Source organism: Catharus ustulatus, chromosome 6 (genome assembly GCF_009819885.2).
Source record: "Catharus ustulatus isolate bCatUst1 chromosome 6, bCatUst1.pri.v2, whole genome shotgun sequence".
In the NCBI taxonomy this organism is placed as follows: Eukaryota; Metazoa; Chordata; class Aves; order Passeriformes; family Turdidae; genus Catharus; species Catharus ustulatus.
In genome coordinates, this window is record NC_046226.1 from 60,714,157 (window position 1) to 60,735,455 (window position 21,299).

Consider the following 21,299-nt stretch of genomic DNA (forward strand, 5'->3'; position numbering starts at 1 on the left):
CAGATGGTGGCATACTATGTTTTCCTCATGTTTTCTTTCCACACACTTTTGTGGTTTATGATAGTGAATTCTGGAAGACCAGGCAGAAGGAAACCTCAGTACTAACACCGAATTACTTCATGTATTTCTGCACTATACAATTTTAAGAACATTTACACTGCTGTTGTGAAGGCAGCTCAACCACCTTGGTATCTGCCAAGCCTTCTACAGATTTTTTTTTTGTTGTTTTTCATATAGCACAGTTTCCCTGCGATGGCTGGTTCAAGGTGCTTTTCTCATGAACAGGCTGGTGGGTATTTTGTAAACAAAACTAGGCAGCTTTAGGGGGAGCTGCCTCCTGTGCCCTTCAGGCCTTTCGTGACCGCAACGTCAGCCTGTGTTTTGAACTTGCCTCCATTAGCAAGAGCTCTTGTGAGGTGGAAGGGGTGGCAGCCACCCCAGCGCTACCTCAGCGAAGACAAAGCGAGCGAGGAGCCGCTCCAAGTCACCGAACTCCCCCGCTTTTCTCCGGCCCTCACGGGAGTACCCATGAGCGCGGCTGCAGCGGCTGCGGGGCCCCCTCAGGACGGGGCCGGGCCGGGCCGAGCAGGGCAGAGCATCGCGGGTTCAACCCGCCCGTGTGGGGTGGGAGCGGCTCTGGGGAGCCAGCTGTGCACCAACAATGCGGCAAGGGAAGGAAGGGCCCGGGAAAGCGGAGGAAAAACGACAGAATGAGGAGCGGGAAGAGGAAGAGGAGCGGGAAGAGGAAGCGCCCCCTCAGCACAGCACCGCCCCGCCCCGCCCGTTCCGGCCGCCCCCGCGCGCCATGATGACGCACTTCCTCCCGCCAGCCCCGCTCCCCCGCCCCCGGGCCGGAGCTGCCGCCGCCATTTTGCTGCTCTCTCGCTGCCGCTCTCCGGGCGCGGAGGCTGCGGCCGGAGGAGCGTTTTTAAGGGGCTTTAACCCGCTCGGGGCTCCCCCGCCCCAGCCCGGTCTGAACGCGCCATGTCCGGAGAGGGAACCGCCGGCGACCAGGTGAGCGGGGGCCGGGTGAACGCAGGCCGCGCCCTGAGGCAGCGGTGCGGTGTGGGCTCGATGGGGGCGGGCGTGCGGCCGGGCCGAGGGGAGCGCGGCCCTGAGCCCGGCCGGGGCTCCCCTGCCCTCCCATCCGTCGGAAGGAGCTCCCTGTGCCCGGTCGGCAAGCGGGGAGCGGAGCCGGCCCGGCCCGAGTGGTGACGCGCCGGGAGCTCCGGCTCGCTCGGGCCTCGCCTTCCCGGCTCAGGGCGAGGTGGACAATGGACGCCCCGGCGAGCTCCGCGGCCATGGTCTCGCTCGGTCGTGGTCGGTGAACACAACGCACTCGGAAGGAAAATTGCAAGGCGGCCAAGCTGTTTACAGAGGCAGTTTGCGATGTTATGTAAAGCGAGCGTTGGCTGAACTCGACGTTTAATGGAGAAGGCCTCTTTAACGACACCATTTGCCTCCATAATAAAGCATTGTTAAAATACGCTTCATCTTTTAACTAGGAACAATAAATACGCGTTTATTTGATGAAGGGTCTGCTTTGTGGTACAGCGTTTATTCCGTTTAGTAGAGAACTAAACTAAAACCCAGGAAGTGCCACCTCAGCAGGAGGAAGAACTTCTTTAGGTTTAGAGCGGCAAGCACTGGAACAGCTGCCCAGGAAGGGCGTGGAGTTTTCGTCTCTGAACGCATTCAAAACCCACCTGGACGTGTTCCTTTGTAGTCTGCTCCAGCACTTGACCTTGCCTGGGTAGGAGTGTTGGACTAGGGGATCTCCAGAGGTCCGTTCCAAACCTAATAGTTCTGAGATTCTGTGAAATAACTACAGTTTCAGCGGAGTTTGGCTTGGAGGTTGTTTCTTTTTTAACAGAGTATGCATTTACCCTAATATAAATTTATAAGGAGGGACCACCAGGCTGTTGTATGTCCTTTTTAAATTTGATATTACTGTGAACGATTTTGGACTAAATGGCTTATTTTAGTATTTGGGATTATATTTAAAACAGGTATTAATTGGAGGAGTGGGGATGAAAATTCCTGGTTGAGGGAAGAGTTATTGGTAAGTCACGCGTCCTAGTGGCCCGTGTGGCCTTAAGAAATACTTACAACCAAGCTGATGCCTCAGTGCTTCTTGAAGTGGCTTTTTGTTTGTAGAATGTTAGTTTCTTACAAAGCAGGTGAATTTCTGTATGTCTGGGACTGTTCCCCCTGGTGTGTAAATTTTACAAGATCGCTATTTTGATGGATGGGGTGGGTATAGGAAATGTAATGCTCAGAGTGTAAAATACTCAGTTTCTGCCTCATTAGGATAATTTCCCAAACTTCCCCTTGTGCTCCAAGTTGATCATGTTGGTGAGTGTACTTAGAATCTCTATGTTTGAGCAAGAGGCTCTTCAGAATGGTTCCCTTCATCATGACATAGATGGCTGGAAAAAAGTAAGAATATGCCCCACAAAATTTTGTTAATGCCGGTGTGTAGCGTGTTCCATATTTAATCTTCCCACTCCAACATGTTTTCAAGAGTACATTGATGTTTCATAGTTTAATTAAACTGTTTGTTAAAGTGGCATGTGTGTTTCTGCAGCTTGTAAAGTGTTACTGTTTAGCTTCAGCCATGCTGACTTCAGGCTTTATTTTCATTTGCAAGGGAGAATTTGATAAGCAAAAGGTTGAGTTACTGTGTGCATACTGCATAAAAGTGGCGGGTGTAATGCTGTTATCCCATATCTCAGAGGGGTTCAGCATTCCCAAACCTGTACATTGTAATTTGCAGCCTCTGTAAAGGACAGTCTAACCTGTGACTTGGCCTTTGGGCATACTAAGATTCTTTTTTTTGCCCTTTATTATTGCTGTGTTCATGTTGGATGTTCTTCAGATTAAAAAACCAGCTCTTACAGGTTGGGTTAATTTTTTTTTTTATTTATTCTGCTCCATCCTCTTGATGAAGGCTCTGAATTCTGATTTCCTACAAGTCTCTAATTTTGTTATGGTCAATTACTCCCTTCCATCACTTTTCTTCACTTTCAATAACAGCTTTTTTCTCACCTGGCAGACTTGTGTTTCTGACTCTGGCTGTTGCCATGGGCTCTATCCAAATCCCAGGGTTTTTAACAGCACTGCCATGGAGTTTTCAGCTCAGAGGCTCCCACTCCCTCCCTTCAGTGAGCCTGGCCGTGGTCTGGCACGGCTTGAGGGATCTAAATCCAGTGTCCCTGGAGGGAGGAGCAGCAGAGCCTGGTCACAGGGGCACCCACACTGCAGCTGCTCCAGACCAGCCTGGTGCTGGCTGAAAGGCCTTGAACTGAGCATGCACGGTGTTCTGAGGGCTCTAAATGTGCCTTGCTGTAGGAAACTGAAGCTAGGCAGAGGTGGGAGGGATTGCAGCTGCCTTTCCTGTTTCAGGTTTCATCTGCTACTCCCAGCTCTGAGGTTTGGGGTGCTGTTTTCATTGGCGGTCACAGGGATCAGTATTAGATGTAAGTGTGAGTGTGATGCAGATGAGGAATCTTTGACAAGGCAGAGCTCTTAGCTTTGACCCACTCCCAGGCTCTGCATCTTGCTTCCCAGATCCCAGGTTACTGCCAAAAAGCAGCTAGGTGGATAATAAATTGCAGTGTCTGTAGCAAGTGAGAGCTGTGGTGGTGTAGAAGGGAAGAGCAGAGTGGAATGCTGATTGTAGCAGAGACAGGGTAAAGGGAATGTAAGGTTTAAGGCATAGGTGGGCTTTAGGAGGCTTTATTGTACCAGGTGCAGTGCAGTTGAAATATGGCTTTACTGCCTTTAGTCCAAGCTTAGCTTCAGGAATTTTTGGGCTACTTTACTGTGTGGATCAGGAGTCTAATGTGTTTTATGTAGATTGTCTCCTCATGTTGTTGTGAAACAGACAGGAGGACAAAGAAATACAATGCAGCCACAACACTTGGAGTGTATTTCAAATTCTTGCTCTGTGTTAACTGTGCTGGGCCCAAGTTAGTCCTGAAGAACCAGCTCAATCATGTGAGGACTTAAAATCTGTCAGGCCCCTGCCAGACTTCTGACAGGACCTGCACGATGCTTAACAAACCAGAATTTCCAGGGCCAGTTTCTGGACTACCAAACACTCAGCCCTGTCAGTATAATAGAAATGCACTTTTGCAGTGAAAGGCTGCATCTGCCACTGTTTCCCAGAAAATTCCCTGGCAGTCTCTTCCCAGCTTAACCAGGGTTACAGAGAGCCCATGCCTGCACCTATGGATGTCTTGACATTTTTGTGGACCTTAATGTACACATCTGATTTCATTTCAGTTGTGGTGGTTGTTTCATGTACTTGCTAACAAAAACTAAATTCCCCACATTTTTTTCTCCCACTTGCCAGGCATCAACTTAATCAGAAGGTCACGTAACATTTGCTTTGCCCCTGCGTTAGTTGCCATCTAATCTTCTAAGGTTAGAACATGCATTTCACACTTGCAGTTTGTGTTTCAAAGATCCATACCCCAGTCTGTGATGTATTTTTTTTATGTTACATGAATATGGATCTGGTCTAAGACTAAGCTGTGGAAAAAAAGATGTCTGTATTGTCTCTGTGACTATAGAAAATACCTCAAAAACAGTTTGTTCTGGTTTCTTGATGGTACTTTTGATCCCTTTTGATTCCTTCCTCTCTTTGTCTTGTGTCTGTTTGATGTGGTACATCGTGAACGTTTCTGCATGCTAAAGACAATAGTAAATGTTGTAGTTTAGTATTTTAAAAATAGATGTCACTGAATGCAGTGCTGAAAGATTTTTCTTGCAGGATTGTGTGGGTTTAACATCACAGAAGGAGCCATTTTAGAGAAATTTCTTTAAGAGTAGACAAAATGAGTACAAGTGTTGGTGAAGGAAAGCTTATGAGTTTGTAATACAGTGGTTTAATGACAATTATTACACAGTTGTAAATAAATTATAATTTAAGTGTATTTCCAGAGTCAGTAAGTTCCAGGTATACCAGTAAGAAATTCCAGTGAAAAATGTCAGTCCAACATTTGGGAAATAGCCTTATGAGGAAAGAATGGTAATCATTGCTAATCTAAAACTTTTAGTTTATTTAGAGTTTTGAGCCCAGATTATGATGGGATGGGGCAGTATTTACAAAAGTGCCCTTTTTTATTCAAGATGAATATACTGGGCTGTGTCTGCTCATAGTGATCCAGTCTTAAAGGATTTTTTCAAGGCTGTTCACAGTTGAAGTGGTTTAGTGTAGAACAGAAGAAGTCAAGGCATTAAAAACATTGAAGAAATTGCAAGGATTGATAAGCTGAAACTACAGTTCCCCCAGTGAAGGGATGTGTTATTGAGCAAAAGGTTTTAAAACTTGTTCTCTGCACATGCAGCTGTAAATTAACTTTAAGGAGAAAAAAGCCTTAGACTAAACCAACCTGTGAATTTTTGCAAACTGGACAACTAAGAATGCTTGTGAACTTGCATGTTAATGTATTAGAAATTTTATTCACTGGGTCTGCTACAGGCCAGGCTGTGCTGAAGTGTGCAACACCCAGGCAAAACCACCAAACAGTGGCTTCTGTCTTAATGGTCAGAAACCTCCTTTTGGACATTGAAGCAATTTGCCTAAACTAGCCATTAAAGTCCTGCCTTTTTGTGTATAGCAGCCTACATGTGTGGTTTATAGAAGTTATTTCATAATTCGTAGTAGGTTTTAAAGCATCTTGAATTGGTCACTTCATGGATATAACACCTGTTTTAAACACATTTCTTTTTCACTGCAGAGGATCCTATTGTGGAAACAGGAGGATGCCTTAAACAATTGGATGTATTGAGTCTTGCAAATAATTTCAATGTGTTTAGGCATTTTCTTAGACACTTTGGAGTCATGAAGATTCATTTAAGAGCCCTGAAGAAACTGTTGATTTTAGGAATATTGTATAAACCAAGACTATTCCCTTGGTGGTGATTGATAAATAAGCAAATACTGAAAGTGAACTTTTTTACCCTCTGCTTTTGTTCTCTCAGACATTCTTTATGAATTCAGAATTGGATTTTGTGCAGTTGATATATCTTGCAGGAGGGAGCTCCTAGATTTCTTCCTAGAAAATTTGGGTTTAGGTCTCTTCCGATTTTAGAAAGATCTTTTTGTTGCTAGAGTCCTGAATGGTTTTGCATCCTTTTTCCTGCATCTGATCCTGAAACCAGAGGGGCTAAACCATTAGAAAGTTAATCACTTTTCCAACAGAATTATTTTTCTGCTGATTTAACTCCCTGAGCTGGCTTGTTACGGGATGAACTTTTCTGGAAATGCTTGTCTAGGTGCAGGATAATGGCAGTGAGCACCAAAGAATTATATATTCACTGTTTTGGATATTGGCTGTTGTGGAAGCAGTACAGTGAGAAATCCATAATCAAAAGCTATATGCCCTTGAACTGTGATAACAGCAGCTATAAACACAAAGTGCAGTTAACATAAAGTTCTCAAAGCTGAAATCACACGTCTTCCTGCCTGTAGTTGAGCTAGGTTAAAAGTCAGGCTCTTGGTTCCATTTTGCCCTGTGCTTGCAGGTGTTTGTTTGCACACCCAGTGTTGACAAAATGGTCCAAACAATCCCAAGCGTTGATTCCCCCGGGATTTCAGGAGTGGTTATTTGTGAAGATGCAGTGAGGCCTTATTTTTGTTGAGGTAGAACCAGGATGCTGATTTGCCTGCAGTGCAGTGTGTCCCTGAGATATGCATGGCTTTTATCTGTGCTGGAGGTGGAGTTGAGTGTTTTCTTCCATGTGACCTTAAGGCACAAGCAAGTCCAGGCAGTCCAGTTTAAAACTGATCATCATTTTTCAGTTCTGTATTTTTTCTTGTGTAACTGGATGGAGAACTTTATCTTCTACTGCTAAACAATTGTTAGCCAACTTAAAAAATCAGTCCTTTTTATTTTCCAGTACAGTAATTGTGCTTCTTGCACAGATTGATTCATGTATCAAGCACACAAAATTAATTTAGGATTGCAATGGTTGTGCATCTTATACCCATCTATTTTATTTTTTTTTCTACTGTTTCTGCCTTTCTGAGTTTATGACCCTGTATCTGCATAGGTGAAATCAAATTCCTGGAAGTCTTAACTCAACTGCCACTGCAGTGAAATGCCTTTTTTTTTTGTTTGTTTTTTGGGGGTTTTGTTGTTGTTGGTTTTTTGGGGTTTTTTGTCATGTGGAAAGAGTTGAGGAAATACAACTGAACTACTGCTATAGTAGTTAAAAGGTGCTTCAGTAACCCAGTCTACTTTGTCTTGTTTAAAAGTCAGTACTTTACACTACAAGACCGCGTGTTTTTGTAGGGTGGGGTCCTTTTTATTGTAGCAGACATGAATGGTACACCTGCCAGGCATTTCTTTGTAAATGTATCCAGAAAAATTTATTTGAGACAAGTAGATTTCACTGGGGTGGTTATAGTGAGAAACACTGAGGCTGATGTATTTGAGTTCGTGCTTTATTGAAAGAGGAACATTTCAACTTTGTGTCACCTCTAGGGGTAGCTTACAGAAATAGTTCTAAATTTCAGAAATTTTAGCTTCAGTGCTGTTTCTGGAAGCTGAATGATGTTTATGCATGAAATAAAAGCACTAATTCATTTTATACTGTTTTACATCTTAAGTCTGTTTCACTTGAACTACAGCCTAGTACTACAGAATCAAAATTGTGATGGAGGTAAAACTAGTCCTATGGCAGTTTATAAATTTACTATTTTAGAGCTGACAGCTTTGAGCTACTTTGACTTTTTAATAAAATTAATTTTACAGTAGTTTACTGTGGGACTTGATATTTGCCTTCCAAGCTACACTGCTTTGCATTAATTAATGTTAAGAATTGCTTGAAAGGTGAATCAAAAGGAATAATGGTCTTTAAACTCCTATAAAACCCAGCCTACTGATTTTTTTTTTCTTCTCCATTTATTGCATATTTGCCACTCCATGTGCATTTAACAGTTCTGCAACGTTTTTGATTCTTTTTCCATTTTATAAGTAGTTTTGTTAAAAAATCTTAGGGATATATTTTGAATTATATCCTGGTACTAGGACTGACACAAAAACTGGTAATGCTGAAAAATATTCAGAATTAGTGTGGTTCCCTTCTGCTTCTCATTCTGAAGAGTGATGGCAACTTTGAGAGAGAGGAGTGTTGGTTCTCTCTGTGCTGTTTTGTCCTTTTCAGCTTTAGAACGATGTGCTGACCTGTGCTGTGTGCTCTGGGATGGCCCTGCTGAGACAGGGAGGTTGGACCAGATGACCCTTCCAGCCTGCCCCATCCTAGGATGTAGACTCAAAATTAAGAATTAAAATCAATTCCTTGAAATAATCTTTTAGCAAATGACAGGGTTTGGGGTGTTTGTTTTTAGAGTTTCCTGCACAGTAAATGAGTCACACTGCACTGTAAATATAGAGATTAATATTCTAGCACTAGTTATGTAGTGAAATTGTAACATTTCACCAGCAAGGGGTTTAATTTAAGGGTTACTATTGTTACATCTCACAAAGACAAGAATTTAATTGGCGTGGTTTTTATATTGCTGTTACCTGTCTAAAAATTGAGTTTTCAAAGAGGTTTGGAGGACAGGTCAGAATAACAAACAGCTTAATAATAAACTTAGGTTCATTTAGGGTTGTAACAAGCATGTATTTTAAGGGTGTCTGTATGTGACCTTCACAATGTCATTTTCCATTCTGCTTTGTAGGTCTAGGGAAAAAAACCTGAAAATCATAAAGCAAGTTATTTCCAGAAGTGTTTGAAACAACACTTAAACCTATACTAGTAACTATGTTAACAAGTTTTAATTTGATAAAGCTTTTAACCTCAAAAAAAAGCTTTTAAATAAACTCCAATAGGAATGTCTGAGTGTTAAGAAAAAGGTCATTTCAGTGCCAAAACTACAGGAAGGCATCTGTAGGATTGAGAGATCAGAAAGTGAGCAGAGAAATTGTGCTTGGATAGTGTGTATGTGTTTCTGCTAAACCATCATCTCCTGGTTTTCTTCTTAAACATGTGGTACCAAATACCTGCTGTTCTCATGTGCACAGTGACTCCTGCACTAACCTGGGTTTGTTTGCCTGAGCTCTGGAATAGAAATAGAAATACTGAATTTACTTTTTGCATGTTAGTTCCAGGTTGGTAAATATGTTAAAAATTCATGGTGCAGTAAATCCTCTGGCAAACTCAAATTTGTTTTCATGTTTTAGAGACATTGAATTGGTTTAGTCCAACATCTTGGTTGATGTCCATAACATGTAGAACTTGTGCTAAGTGTGCTTTATATTCCTGGGACCATTTGTTTTCCTGCTGAATTCCAGTTCAGAAACTGCATCTGAAAAGCTGAGCCGTGGAATGTTACACTGTCGGAAAGTTATCTTTAGTTTGGCTGTGTAGGTGGGACAGAGCTTTTCAAACACTGCTTGTGATCTCTTATGTCTTCTTTTTAATTTTTCTAGACTGCTGAATATGTCCCAGAAAAAGTGAAGAAAGCTGAAAAGAAACTAGAAGAAAATCCATATGACCTTGACGCTTGGAGCATTCTCATTCGAGAGGCACAGGTTTAGTGATATAGGATTACATTTCCTTATCTATGGTCCACTCACACTCTTTGGTTCTGGAGTAAAATCAGCATATTCATTTACATAAATCATAATATTGTAAATGCTGTTTTGATTTTCAATTTTTAGAATCAGCCTATAGACAAAGCACGGAAGACCTATGAACGCCTTGTTGCCCAGTTCCCCAGTTCTGGCAGATTCTGGAAACTGTACATTGAAGCAGAGGTTAATATTTTTACATTTTTTTCTTATATAACATTTCATAGGATTTTAAGTTTATATTTTTTATAAGCATTAATAAGATAGGCACATAATATCTAGGGGAAAGGGGTTTTTAAATATGCCTTGCCTTTATTTTGTAAAATAGGTACAAAGGAATGATTAAAATGAATTCTAAAGTATTGGGTCTTTTATGAGTTGATGATTGTTGCATTATGGAATTGCAACAACATTAAAACTGTTTCAATGGTATTGGAGTGCTTTAGCCTTTTATTTGCTTGTCGTGTCAATTTATTGCCTCCTGTGTCATTTACTTAGAGGATTTTTTTTTAATTTACACATACAAACTTATTTGAGTGACTTTTCTCTGAATATTTGGTTCTTTCATTTTTTTTGCTTTCTTAGGAAATTGAATGTTTCTGTGAACATTGTTTGCAGGGAGGGTGTGGGGATGGAAGCTAATTTCTGGAATGAAAATGCATTAGCCCAACTCATTAGCTTTTAAAAATCCCAACAAATTGTGATTGTTTCCATAACTGGGTAAGACTTACCACTAAGTGCATTGATCAGTTGAACTGTCTCTAATGACATGCCATGAAATTCCCTCTATAATCATGGGGGGGTGGTTGTGGTGTTCATTTTGGTTTGATTCCTTTCTGTAGCTGTTATTTAATACTAATACACATGGTTTCTGTGGGCATCTTCCAGCTGCACATTTTCCTTGAGACAGATTTTTCGATATGCTGAACTTCTGGGGTGGGGGCCTGTATTCTGTAGATGAGAAATGAGCTCTCTTTTTCTTCCATTTGATGTGAAATTTCATTGCATAGTTATCATACCTTATTTACATTAAATTACGTATCCAGAAATGTCAGGCAGTAAATTTTGGATACAAGGAAAATTGGGATCATGGGAATCTAGGAGAAGTTTTTATATTGCAGTTTATAGTAAGATGCTACAGTGCAAAATAGTGCCATCTAAATTGAATGCTACCAGATTAAGTATACAGAGTTTTCACTGTCTTGTTTGTAGCAGTAGTTAGAATGCTGGTGGTCATTCCTGTTTGGGAGATTGCAGATGGACTAACATACAAATACATATTTTTCCTTTTTATACCCTGCAGCCAAATTCATTAACCTGTTGTACCCTGAAATGTTTGCTACAGGTTCTAATTTTCAGAATCTAATCTAATTTTATAATTAAATTACCTGATTTCTGTGCTTTTAAAAAGCCTATGTCTTTCCCATGCCTCAAGTTTAAAGGGTAAGGCCATCTTAGAAATCCAGTACTATACTGTACATCCTTCAACAGAAAGTCCTGTGATCACTGTAAAGTTTCTACTCTTAAACCACATTCAGAGATGGATTGCCTCCCCTAATTTATAATCTATGGCAAAGCTTGTAACAGCCTAGGGTAGGGATTTTTTTACCTATTCCTTCAAGGAGGGCAGATCAGCACCTCAGCAGTTAATGGTTAGCAGGGAACACGAGGTAAATCTGAGGGACAAAGAGCTGTCATAATCATCACAAGTTCTTGTGTGTCTGCTTATTAATACACTTCAAATATTAGAGAAATGGAATGCATAGTTCTGTTATTTGAAACAATGGAAAGATAGGAACTGGAGATTTCTGGTAGAGGTTACACCTGAAGAGGGCAGCTTTCAGAAATTTAGCTTCTATCTTAACAGCCAAATTTTTAAAATCCCAGTTATGACTTAATTTTCAACTTTCCTGGTTACAGTAACATTACAACTGATAAAGTGACCAATTTACAAACAAAGCAATATGCTTTTCTCTGTTTTCTTTTTTTTAAAGCATATGTGAGCATATATAAGTTGAAATAATTTATTTCCAAATTCCTCTCTAAAAAAACTCACAGAATTGGGCACCGTTGTTAGTGTTGTTTTCAGTTGCATATCATTTGTACAGCCCATCTGGATGAATTCAAATCAAAATGCTTTATCAGATGTTCTTTTAATACTGTGGTTAAACTAAGACTTCAGTTTATTTTTAAAGGCTATCTGAGTAGAGGAATTCTTCTTTTATTGCAACCTTGAGATGTACAAGGAAAGTATTTTCCAAAAGCTTTTTTTCATTGGCAGTTTTCCTCCTGCTAGAAGGCTTTTCTTGGGCTGTTCAGAAGTATAGAACTTTCTAGCCATAACTTAGTAAAATAAACCTGTGGTAGATCTCCAGCACTGCTTTCAATTTACTTTGCTGCCTCATTATTGCAATCTGAAAATGGCAAAATCTTCAGTCATCTGTAACCTTCATTTCCTCTGATGTCAAAATGAGCATTTTACTCTTTAACATGGAAACACTTCTTTGCATCCCAGAAAGACAGGAAGGGGGAGGGAATGGGGGTTTCTTTTCTGGTAGGTTGTCTTTCCCTAGAGAATTTTGCCCTCTGAAAGACATAAATCAGAGCTGAATAACATGACCTAGTTGTGGTGTATTAGAAGATGAGCCAGGGTGAGGGTTATGAAAATGGCCTTATGAAAAAGAAATTAGCCCTGCAACATCTGTACTCTCCAAGCTGTTAAAAGTCTTTAAATTCCCTTTGTCTGACTTAACAAATGTGTTCTCTTTAGTCACTTCCAGTCTTCAGTAGGGCTTATTGATAAACTATCTGAACAAAAACTGCGTGTGCCAGTTCCTTTTGTAATGTATAAATTCTGAGTGCAGGCCTTACTGCTATGGTTATCTCTTGGTTTTATGACTGTGTTTGTTCAGCTCACTGACTGTTCTGCTTTTTGTGTGTGGCTGTGTTCCCTGCTGGAATACAGTGGAGAGCAGTGCTCAGCACTTGGTGTATCATCCAGCTCACCACAACTGATAAACAGAGCTTGCTGAAGTGACCAGCTACTTCACATTTAGCATTTTGTGTGGCAAGCACTGATTAATATGCTCTGCTCTCTGCATTGTGACTGGTTAGATAATCAGTAGAACATGGAGATTAATTAGGAAAAGCATGCTTTGACAGTTTGTTAATGGGAATTGCACTATTAAAGTTGAAATTGATGAAAAAGTTTGGATTCTTGCACTGGTTCTTTTTTCTTCTGACCTTCAAAGAAGAATTGCAGGACTTAGAAATAAGTGGATGAAACAACTCCCAGTTCACAGCTGGTTTTGGATCATACTGTTTGAACATCTAAGTAGAGTTTTGGATTTGATAATTATGTAAGCAAGTGAAATAGTTAACTTGCTATTCTGCATCTCTTAAAATTTAGGAAATGAAACAGTAGTGCTGCTCTTCCCAGACTCTTGTTTTCTCTAGTTACTTAAAGTACATTTTTCTCTTGATACCTTTCTTGTAAAAACCTCCTCTCAGAAAACTTGACTCGATTCACATGGCAGTGCCTCTCTCACAGTTGTATAAAGGAGTGTCTAAGTGTCAGCCCCACATATGCCATAATATTAAATTCATAGATCACAAGATCTGGACTCTAGCCTGCTCTGCTGATGTGCTGTCTTCTTGGGTAAGTTATTTAACCTGTTTGCCATGATGAAACAGATACCTACCTACCTCACAGGGTTGTTGTGAGGCTGCTTTAGTGATTAAAGTGCTTTTGGCACCTGGCTAAAAGGTGCTACAGAAATGTGGAAATAAATCCAATACCCTATGGTCCCATAGGCCCAGCTGTCTGTTACTATTTCCTTTGTCACTTTGACTGTTTGAACCATCTTTTAGATACAGAAAGACCTGATAATCTTTTCATGCTCATGGAAGAATATTTACTTTGCCACTGTCGTAAATACTTCAGTAGTTCTGAAGCAAGCATTTGAAGTTGCTTTTTTTTTTTTTTCTCTGCTAGTTTCTTTTGAGAAATCATCAAGTTGAAAATCCTCTTAGGCACATTTATTAAACTGTATTCACATATTTGCAATATTTTTTTTTTAATCTATGGAATTTTTAGTTCCAGTTACTCTGCATGGAAACTTTCCTCTGTAATTGTTCTGAATGCTTCAGGCCAGTTCACACCACACCTTTTATCTTTTTTGAGTGTACAGCACTATATCCTTGTCACTTTGAACTGTGCTGTTAGGGGTTAAAAGGTTGCCATAATTAAAGACCTAAAAGTCATATCCAGAAGACAGTTGTGACAAGTAGCCCAAGTCTAGAAACAATAAATGCAAAGCTGGAAACATGCATGTAAATGTTTGGCTGTTAATGTTTTTTTTGTCTTGCGAATTTTGCAAGTAAGACTCCTGTGTTACTGCTTATGCCAAAGAAATGCAACCAGATACATTTGTTTAGATAACTTTATTTCATACAGACACTTTGAATTTTAAATGTCTTGGTAACAAACCAGATGCTGTATGAGGATTCAGGGGGTGGGACCACAGCTTAGGGTTGATTGTTTTGCATTTCATCATATGCAATACATCAGTATCTTTAATCCATGTAATTCACACTGGTGTGGATACTAGTCAGAATGTATCATTTAACATACCTGTATATGAAAAATGTAAATAAAACCATTTAGAAAAATGATTGTTTTTGTTTAAAATGTCTGTGTTCCTTCAAAACATTTTCTTCCCCTGTTTTACTTTAGTCTGGTTATGAATTCAGAAAAGCAAATGTTGTACATATCACCAGAATTACTCTGCTTGGGGAAAAATGGGAGCTGACTTCTGTCAGGATGAAGTTGGAGTGATCAGAAGTCGAAATAGAATAGACTTGGCTGAGATTCTGTTTAGTGGTACTTTCACCTGAAAATATTGTGTGTATCAGCTGCTGATCTTAGTGAATTTCTTAATGGAAGGCATCCCCATGATAATCCATGCCCACCCCACTAGGCAGCCACACATTTCTCATGGTAAGCTTCTGCTTTGAGAAACTACTGTAAAGGTGCTCTGTACAAATACCCATATTGCACAGTCTTGACTACCTCAGTCTGAGATTTTCAATCTTTTTTTACAACTGTATTATTTATGATCTTTCCTTACTCATGTGTGGACTTGTTCCATTCCTGTTAATAAATGTTGTTCTGTCTGTGTGATTATTGTAGACTTGCACTAGAAAGTGAATGCACCTTCTTTCCTGTCTCTGCTGCTCAAAATGTCACTACAGGTGTGTGCATCTTGCATAGTTCCCCTGGTCCTACAAGCTGTGTAATGTCAGCAAGTTGCCCGCATACTGACATTTGTAGTTGGAGAAGATGAATGCAGTACAACACTAGTGGGTTTGCTCATAATTCTGTTTTCCATATTTGAGTATTAAAGAAACTATGGGAAAGCTTTAGGAAATTTTGCAGTGGAAGCAATGCCTAACGAAGAGATTACTCTGAACCCTCTTCTATAGTGTGTTGCTATTTACACTTGAATAAACACAAACTGCTTCCTGTTCTGCTGTTTTCTTTCCATGTGGGGTGACAGAAATACATCTTTGTTAGACATGTTAGCTGCAAACTCTTGTTCACAACACTTCTGAAGTCTCTTAAATGTAACAAGGACAGTGAAAACTTATTCTCATTGTGTGCTTTCTTTTGTTGAAGTCATCTGTTGATTCTTCGTTGATGTTTTGAGGGGGGAATCTGTGTGTCAGTTCAGGCACAAACTTGGGCTTTGTATGTCTGAACCTGAAAGTTCAGTAAAATTAAGAAGGTTGGAAGGAAAAACAGGTTTCTTGTGTACCCTGTATTTGCTATGGATTGGTTCTCCATCTGCTTGGGAGAGGCAACTAAAATTTTAATTTCTGATTCTTTTCTACATCTCTTCCAGCTGCCAGCTGGTAGAGTTTCCTGATGTTCTTTATTCAGGTTGAGAGAACACCTTCCATTAAACCTTATCTGCTAGTGCTACTACATAAATTAATATGTGACTGTTTGCTGCAGAATGCCTTTACAGACACTGGGAAGGCTTTGAGTCATGACTGGAATAAAATCCAGTGACTTTGCTTAGCTGGGTGGTCTGTGGAAACAAGCCCTTCCCCATTGCATTCCTGTGTTCTCTTATTCCAGTGGTCTTCATTTACAAGTGTGCATTGGGTTTCCCCCTTGTTTTTCTCTTGATTTTTTTTCCCCAGTGACTTCAGTGTGGTGGGTGCTCCATATCCAGTGACAGTTTTGGACTTCTGCAGTGACATGTTGTGTACCTAGTACCCTATGACATTTTTTTAAAATTTCTCACATAAAACAGTTCAAAAGTGAGAAGAAGGAATATGCAGTGGTCCATAACTGTGTAGCATTTGCACAGGTAGCATTTGCTTTGTGCATGTTACATACACGTAGTTAACTACACATGAGGAAATCTTAATTTGAATGTAATCTGTATTGGGGTTTAGCTGCTTTGGTAATGACAAACATTCATAAAACAAAAGCATGGGAGCATTTCCTGGGTTCACTGGAACATAGTAAATGTTATATTTTGGGGATAGGCAGATCAATGGAAAGGTGTTCTTTCTAATTGAGTTTGTGCAGTTTTCAGTAATAACTTCTCTGGAGTGGAGTCCTGTTGCGTCTTAAGACAAGACTGTTTGCTAGACCTCACTGTTTGCCTGAAAGTGTAAACAGTTCCCTTAAAAGCAGGTTGGACAAGCCTTGTGACAGGGGCTGTGCATTAATCTTAGTTTGCTGCAGTGCCAGTGAGGACACACTGCTGAGCTGTTGGCAGGTGCTGTAACCAGTGCTCTCTTGGATTGCTGGGCTCCAGGCTTTCAGAGCTTTAACATCTCTGACATACTCCAAAAGGAGAAGAGTTACTGTGCTGAGGATGTGTGGAGATTTTACTTGTGCTTTCACTGTGGCTCTGAGTCTCAGCAAAACAGCTTGTACATATGTTTAAATTACATAGTTCTTATCTTTAATTCCAACTATTCCTTTATATCGGCTAATTTGAAAAGTTGAATATTGTGATACAGGATCAAGTGTCTTACCTGCTTTGATTCCTGTAATATATCTGGATGAAACTTAGAGATTCTAATGAGGACAAGACACTCTTGTCCAGTTCTTCATGGTTTGCATTAGTGCTTGACATAGAGAGTCAGAAATAACTGCTGTGTGAAACTAGAACCAGAAATGACTGTACACTCCTATAAACAGTCTGATACTCCTCTATTGGTTTTTGTGAGAATGAATACATTGCTTAAAATACATTTCAGGTCTTGCATTTGGACTGAAATAATGCCTAGATGTTCAATTTATGGTATTTTCTACATCCAGACTATGAAAAAGTCAACTTCCTTCAGCTGTTGTTCACCCTCAAAGTATAGGTTTTCAAACACTGTTCTTACTGTTTAAGCAAAATAAAAGTGAACTCTGTTTGAAATTTAGATTTGCAAAAATGGGGTGGCAGATGAGTAGTTGTGTATGTGCTATCCTGCAGATAAAACAGATATGAAATTAGCATGTGAACTAACTTCATTTTGTTCAGTGGAACTGCATTTAAACATCAAACTTTGTCTAAAATGTTCTCTTAATTTTTATTAATTTTTATGGTTAAATGAAGACTTACTATAAGTTCTATGTCTGTGGATTCCTCAGGAATCTCTCAGACTATGTACATGCATCTGTGTTCATTTGTGTGTATATGTATTTAGATAATAAGGTCAGACAGCATAATATTCTTTTTAAATCCTAAGGTAGAAATAGGAATGGGTGAGCTTACCAGTGTAATTTACTCAGGCTACCTAAAAGTGTATAGGCACTTAGAAAAATAATGTATGTAGAATATATTTAGAATTTCAGTGAAAATTATTATCTGAAGCTTCAGTGTGAGTGCAAAAGCATGACTTGGTGCTGTATGTAAAGGAGTGGGAAGATGGAGCTGGATTTCCCCTTTATTTTTGTTACCTTGAACCCAGCATTGATCTGCCTTTTCTCCATTCCTACCTACCCATCCCAGTACTGGTTTTGTGTGTTTTTGTGGGCAGATGCAGGAGTATATTCAGTGTAAGAATTGTGAACTCTCAGGTATTGCTGGGGCTATATCTTTCATGTGTGCTTGGAGTTGTTTTTTCAGATGACGAGGAGGTCCCTTGGCAAGAAGCTGTCACTGCACAGCTCAAATGTGTTCTTTCAGTCCCATAGTTGCACTGACCATTTTAGATGGGGCAGCCAGGGGACTGGGAGGGAGATTCCCTAGTAATGAAAGGTAACTGCTGATTTGATCTAAAAATAAATCTCAATCCCATAACAACCTTTTAAATGTTGTAATTACTGCAGAAGAAATCTGGTACTCTTGCTCTCTCTAAATTGTGCTTATGCACAAAAGTTGAATAGCTGCTGGTTAGTAATGTTATTGGATTTGTAAAGTGTGGAAGCACATTTAACAGCCTCTGATGGACACTATATTGTAGAAACAGGTTTGAATTCATTTCTTCTGAACTTTCCCTGAAACACGGTTTAGTTAGTCTCTTTGGAAGTGTTCCTGCACAACCTGTCATAGCTGACAGGTTCATACATGAAAAAAATTTCCTTCATGCCAGATATGAGCAGCAGGCCCTACACTGAGAGCCTTAGTCTGGCAGGTTTCATTTCACTGGGGGGATTTTGTCATTCTGGTCCTGACTGACTGTGGTTCTGGGAATTTTAAATTCTGCCTCATTGCAGAATACTCTTATTCCATGTGATGAAGGCCGATAGTTGGATAAGAAGTGACTAGGAGAAAGTACAGTTCATTTATAGTAAAGAAGGTAAAGTTCAAATGGAGTGGTTGTAAATAGGTACAACTAGATACAGAGAGAAATGTTTTAAAGCACACATAGGTGCCCTGGAAAACCCTACTAGCTATTTAAGGTTTTCTTTGTAAAAATGCAATCTTAAGATAGTCCCAGGTGCATGACTTGTTGGTCCAAGTCACCCAAAGAAGCACAGTGGGTGTAAGCTAAATACAGAGCAGGTCTCCATCCCTGCTCCACCCCCAAAGAAAGAAATTGCTGCCCTGGTACCTACTTGCCCATGATTGTTGTCCACCAGTTACCATTCCCCAGGGAAATGTTATCAATAAATTTAGCTGGACTGAAATTCTGCACATAAGTACTTGAGCAGGATGGGCAAGCACCTCAAAATATTGCTCTTGATAAACTATCAGTGCTTGTAAGCCTGAGCAGGAAAAAGACTGTATGATTAATTGTTAAAGGATAAAACTTCAGGTTCTCCCACATAAGATGTGACTAAATTTCATTCAGGCCTCTTTCTTTTTAGGGGGAATTAGATTTCAGATTGATACACAAAAGCACATGCTTTTTTGTATGTGTACAGGATGGGTATTGAAAGGGGAGTACTGTGGAACTTTAGCTGACAGACTTGAATTCAGGAATATTTTCTGGCACTAAGCAAATGGAGGTAAGTTTTGTGCTAGTAGTCTTAGCTATTAAAAAGTCACTGTTGTATTATCAGCTATTTACAAAAGAAAAAAATCATGAAGTTAGATACAACATACTTACTTGTCATTTTACAGATGTTCCCAAAATTTGGGTTTACCCCTAGAAAAGTTGTGAATAACGTCAGCTGTGAGTTTTTTAATTTGCCAGTGAGAAAAGTACTGGTGTTTGTAAATAATTAAGTTTGGTAATTCTGGTTGCTCTTTTGTCTGAGTCAGATGAGGACCCTGTGCTGAGGAGGTGTCATTAGCAGTCTGTCATTTCTGCACAAGCTTCAAACATTTTTCACTGCTCTTGGAGTGTACCTTTGTGCCTCTAATGCATAAGAAATGTTGAGCAACTGCTGAGTTGCTGCAGCTGCTTGAACCCTGTGGTAGTACCTGTGTTTGCCTCCCAGGCTGGCAGAGTTGCTAGAGCTGTCTAGAAAATGCTGGTTTTCACCTGTGAGCAGAGATCTGTGCTGCAGTCAATACTGGAAGCCAGTTCCAAAGTGCTGACTTAGTCAGTCACAGAGGTTTTTGAAGTGATGCTGAGCCTTCAGAGTGGACTTTTTAAGCCTGCTGTGTCACCACGACGACGTGTGCCCAAACCGAGCCAAGCACCATTGCCAAGCACCTCTCTCTTCCAAAACTGGGCTAAAGTTTGGACGTGGGGAGATCCACATCTTTTCCTGGGAACCTTGGCTGCCTTGCTGGGAGCTGCACCTCCTCAATTTAGAGGGCTTACATTATGTTTTGGTAGCAAGTCTCTGTTTTGTACTTAGCAAAATATTTTTCTGCCGGTGCTGGAGGTTATCAGTTAAGCTGCTGTGTTTATATGTCACTTTTACAGAGTGCTTTGGTATTGTTTTGTGCTTAGTGTTTTTATATCAAACCTGCACTTGGCATCCTAACTTAAAGCAGCAAAATAGAAGAAAAAAGAACTGTCTTAGGATTTCTGAGATCTCATGTGCTTCTGTGTAAATTAAATTAGCTGGGAGCCTACATACCATTTTTAACACTATTCTTTAGACATTTGCAGCCTTCTGTAATGCAGTTCTGTCTGCAGTATCCAATGCAATGGTGTCTGAATGTATTCTGCATTTGCATAAAAATGCACTTAGCCTAGGAGTCATAGTCAAGTCCTGATGGTCTGAATAAAATAATTGCCTGCTGTCCATCTACTGAAGAGGCTCTTTTCTGTTTTAGAGCACTTTACCATGGGCTTCTGAATGATCAGTTATAGCAGAAAAGCCCCAAAATGCTTGGTTAGAGGGGTAGGGGAGGGAAGTATCAAACTGAACAAATGTTTGCTCTCTCAAAACAGTAGTTCCCTATGACGTGTCTCATTTTGCATGGCCAGCACTTGGTGGTGATGGGGTGCAATGGAAAACACACACTTCCCTGTGGAAAGCAACAAAGAAATGAGATTATTAGTACCAAACAGGGCTTTACTGCAGAGAAGCTGTAATTGTTCAGTGTTCTCTAGTAAAGGGGGCAGAACTGCCAGCAGTATTTATTTGTTGTGTACAGGTGTGTGTAAAAATAGCACATTTCTGGTCAGCAAGCAGGTGTTCTTTCTAGCATATGGGTCAATGGCAAGGCTTTAAAGGGATTTACCTGTGCCAGTTTCTTTTCACTGCTCCAAAATCAGAATCTTTATATTAAATATGTGACCCTAAGTCCTGGTATTTCTTCTCCATATACTGAGAGGGGGATAGGTGAGAGGAAACTGGGAGGTCAGTTGAGTTCTATGTCTCTCTTGTTTAGGCTACAAGGGCTGTGGGTTTGTGTATTGCTTTTATGATGGGCTTCTGCATTTAATCCTCCTCCTGAGAGCAGAAACAAGCTGCAAATATACCTGCCTAGGCTGCATGGGAAATGAACATTAGCACGTGACTGTTGTATTGGAATCTGACATCAGAGCAGCTCTTCTCTGTGCTAACCCAACACCAGTGAATTTCAAACAGGAGCAACATAATGAATTGTCTTTACAAGTGTTTTGTCTTAGAAGTGCAGCTGACTTCAGTGGGTTTTAATCCAATAGTTCTGATAGCACAGTGTTCAGAAAAAAGCCCACAAACAGGAACCAACTTCACACGAAGTGTCAGTCATTTTGAGTTGACCTGTAAAATTAAAAGATTTCAGTGTAGAGCTAACCCCTCTCACCTTTCAGTGGCAGTGTCCCCTACATTTCATTTCTAAAGCATGGGAATGTGATCTGTGG

General features: G+C 40.3%; 2 protein-coding genes across 3 annotated transcripts in view; both read left to right on the forward strand.

Annotated features, from left to right (window-relative positions):
* The first annotated feature begins 809 nt into the window (after positions 1 to 809).
* LOC122149407 (cleavage stimulation factor subunit 3-like) lies at positions 810 to 10,022 on the forward strand. Of its 2 annotated transcripts, XM_042779412.1 has the most exons (3): positions 810 to 1,014; positions 9,450 to 9,551; positions 9,681 to 10,022. In XM_042779412.1, exons 1-3 carry the CDS (start codon positions 985 to 987, stop codon positions 9,840 to 9,842), a joined length of 294 nt encoding a protein of 97 aa, XP_042635346.1. In that variant the 5' UTR covers positions 810 to 984; the 3' UTR covers positions 9,843 to 10,022. The 2 variants fall into 2 exon arrangements, with proteins under 2 accessions (XP_042635346.1, XP_042635347.1); XM_042779413.1 differs by having other exon boundaries at positions 9,450 to 10,022.
* Positions 9,724 to 21,299, forward strand: part of CSTF3 (cleavage stimulation factor subunit 3) — a 36,894-nt gene continuing 25,318 nt past the window's right edge. Inside the window, exon 1 of the mRNA XM_033063295.2 lies at positions 9,724 to 9,776. The gene's annotated coding sequence lies outside the window, so the exon portion shown is untranslated. The remainder of the gene's footprint in view (positions 9,777 to 21,299) is intronic.

Excerpts from the sequence above, each read along its gene's own strand:
- LOC122149407 (XM_042779412.1), top strand. The coding sequence starts at position 985 with ATGTCCGGAGAGGGAACCGCCGGCGACCAG. Across the intron at positions 1,015-9,449 it reads AGGGAACCGCCGGCGACCAG|ACTGCTGAATATGTCCCAGA; the intron begins GTGAGCGGGGGC and ends TAATTTTTCTAG. Across the intron at positions 9,552-9,680 it reads TTCTCATTCGAGAGGCACAG|AATCAGCCTATAGACAAAGC; the intron begins GTTTAGTGATAT and ends TTCAATTTTTAG.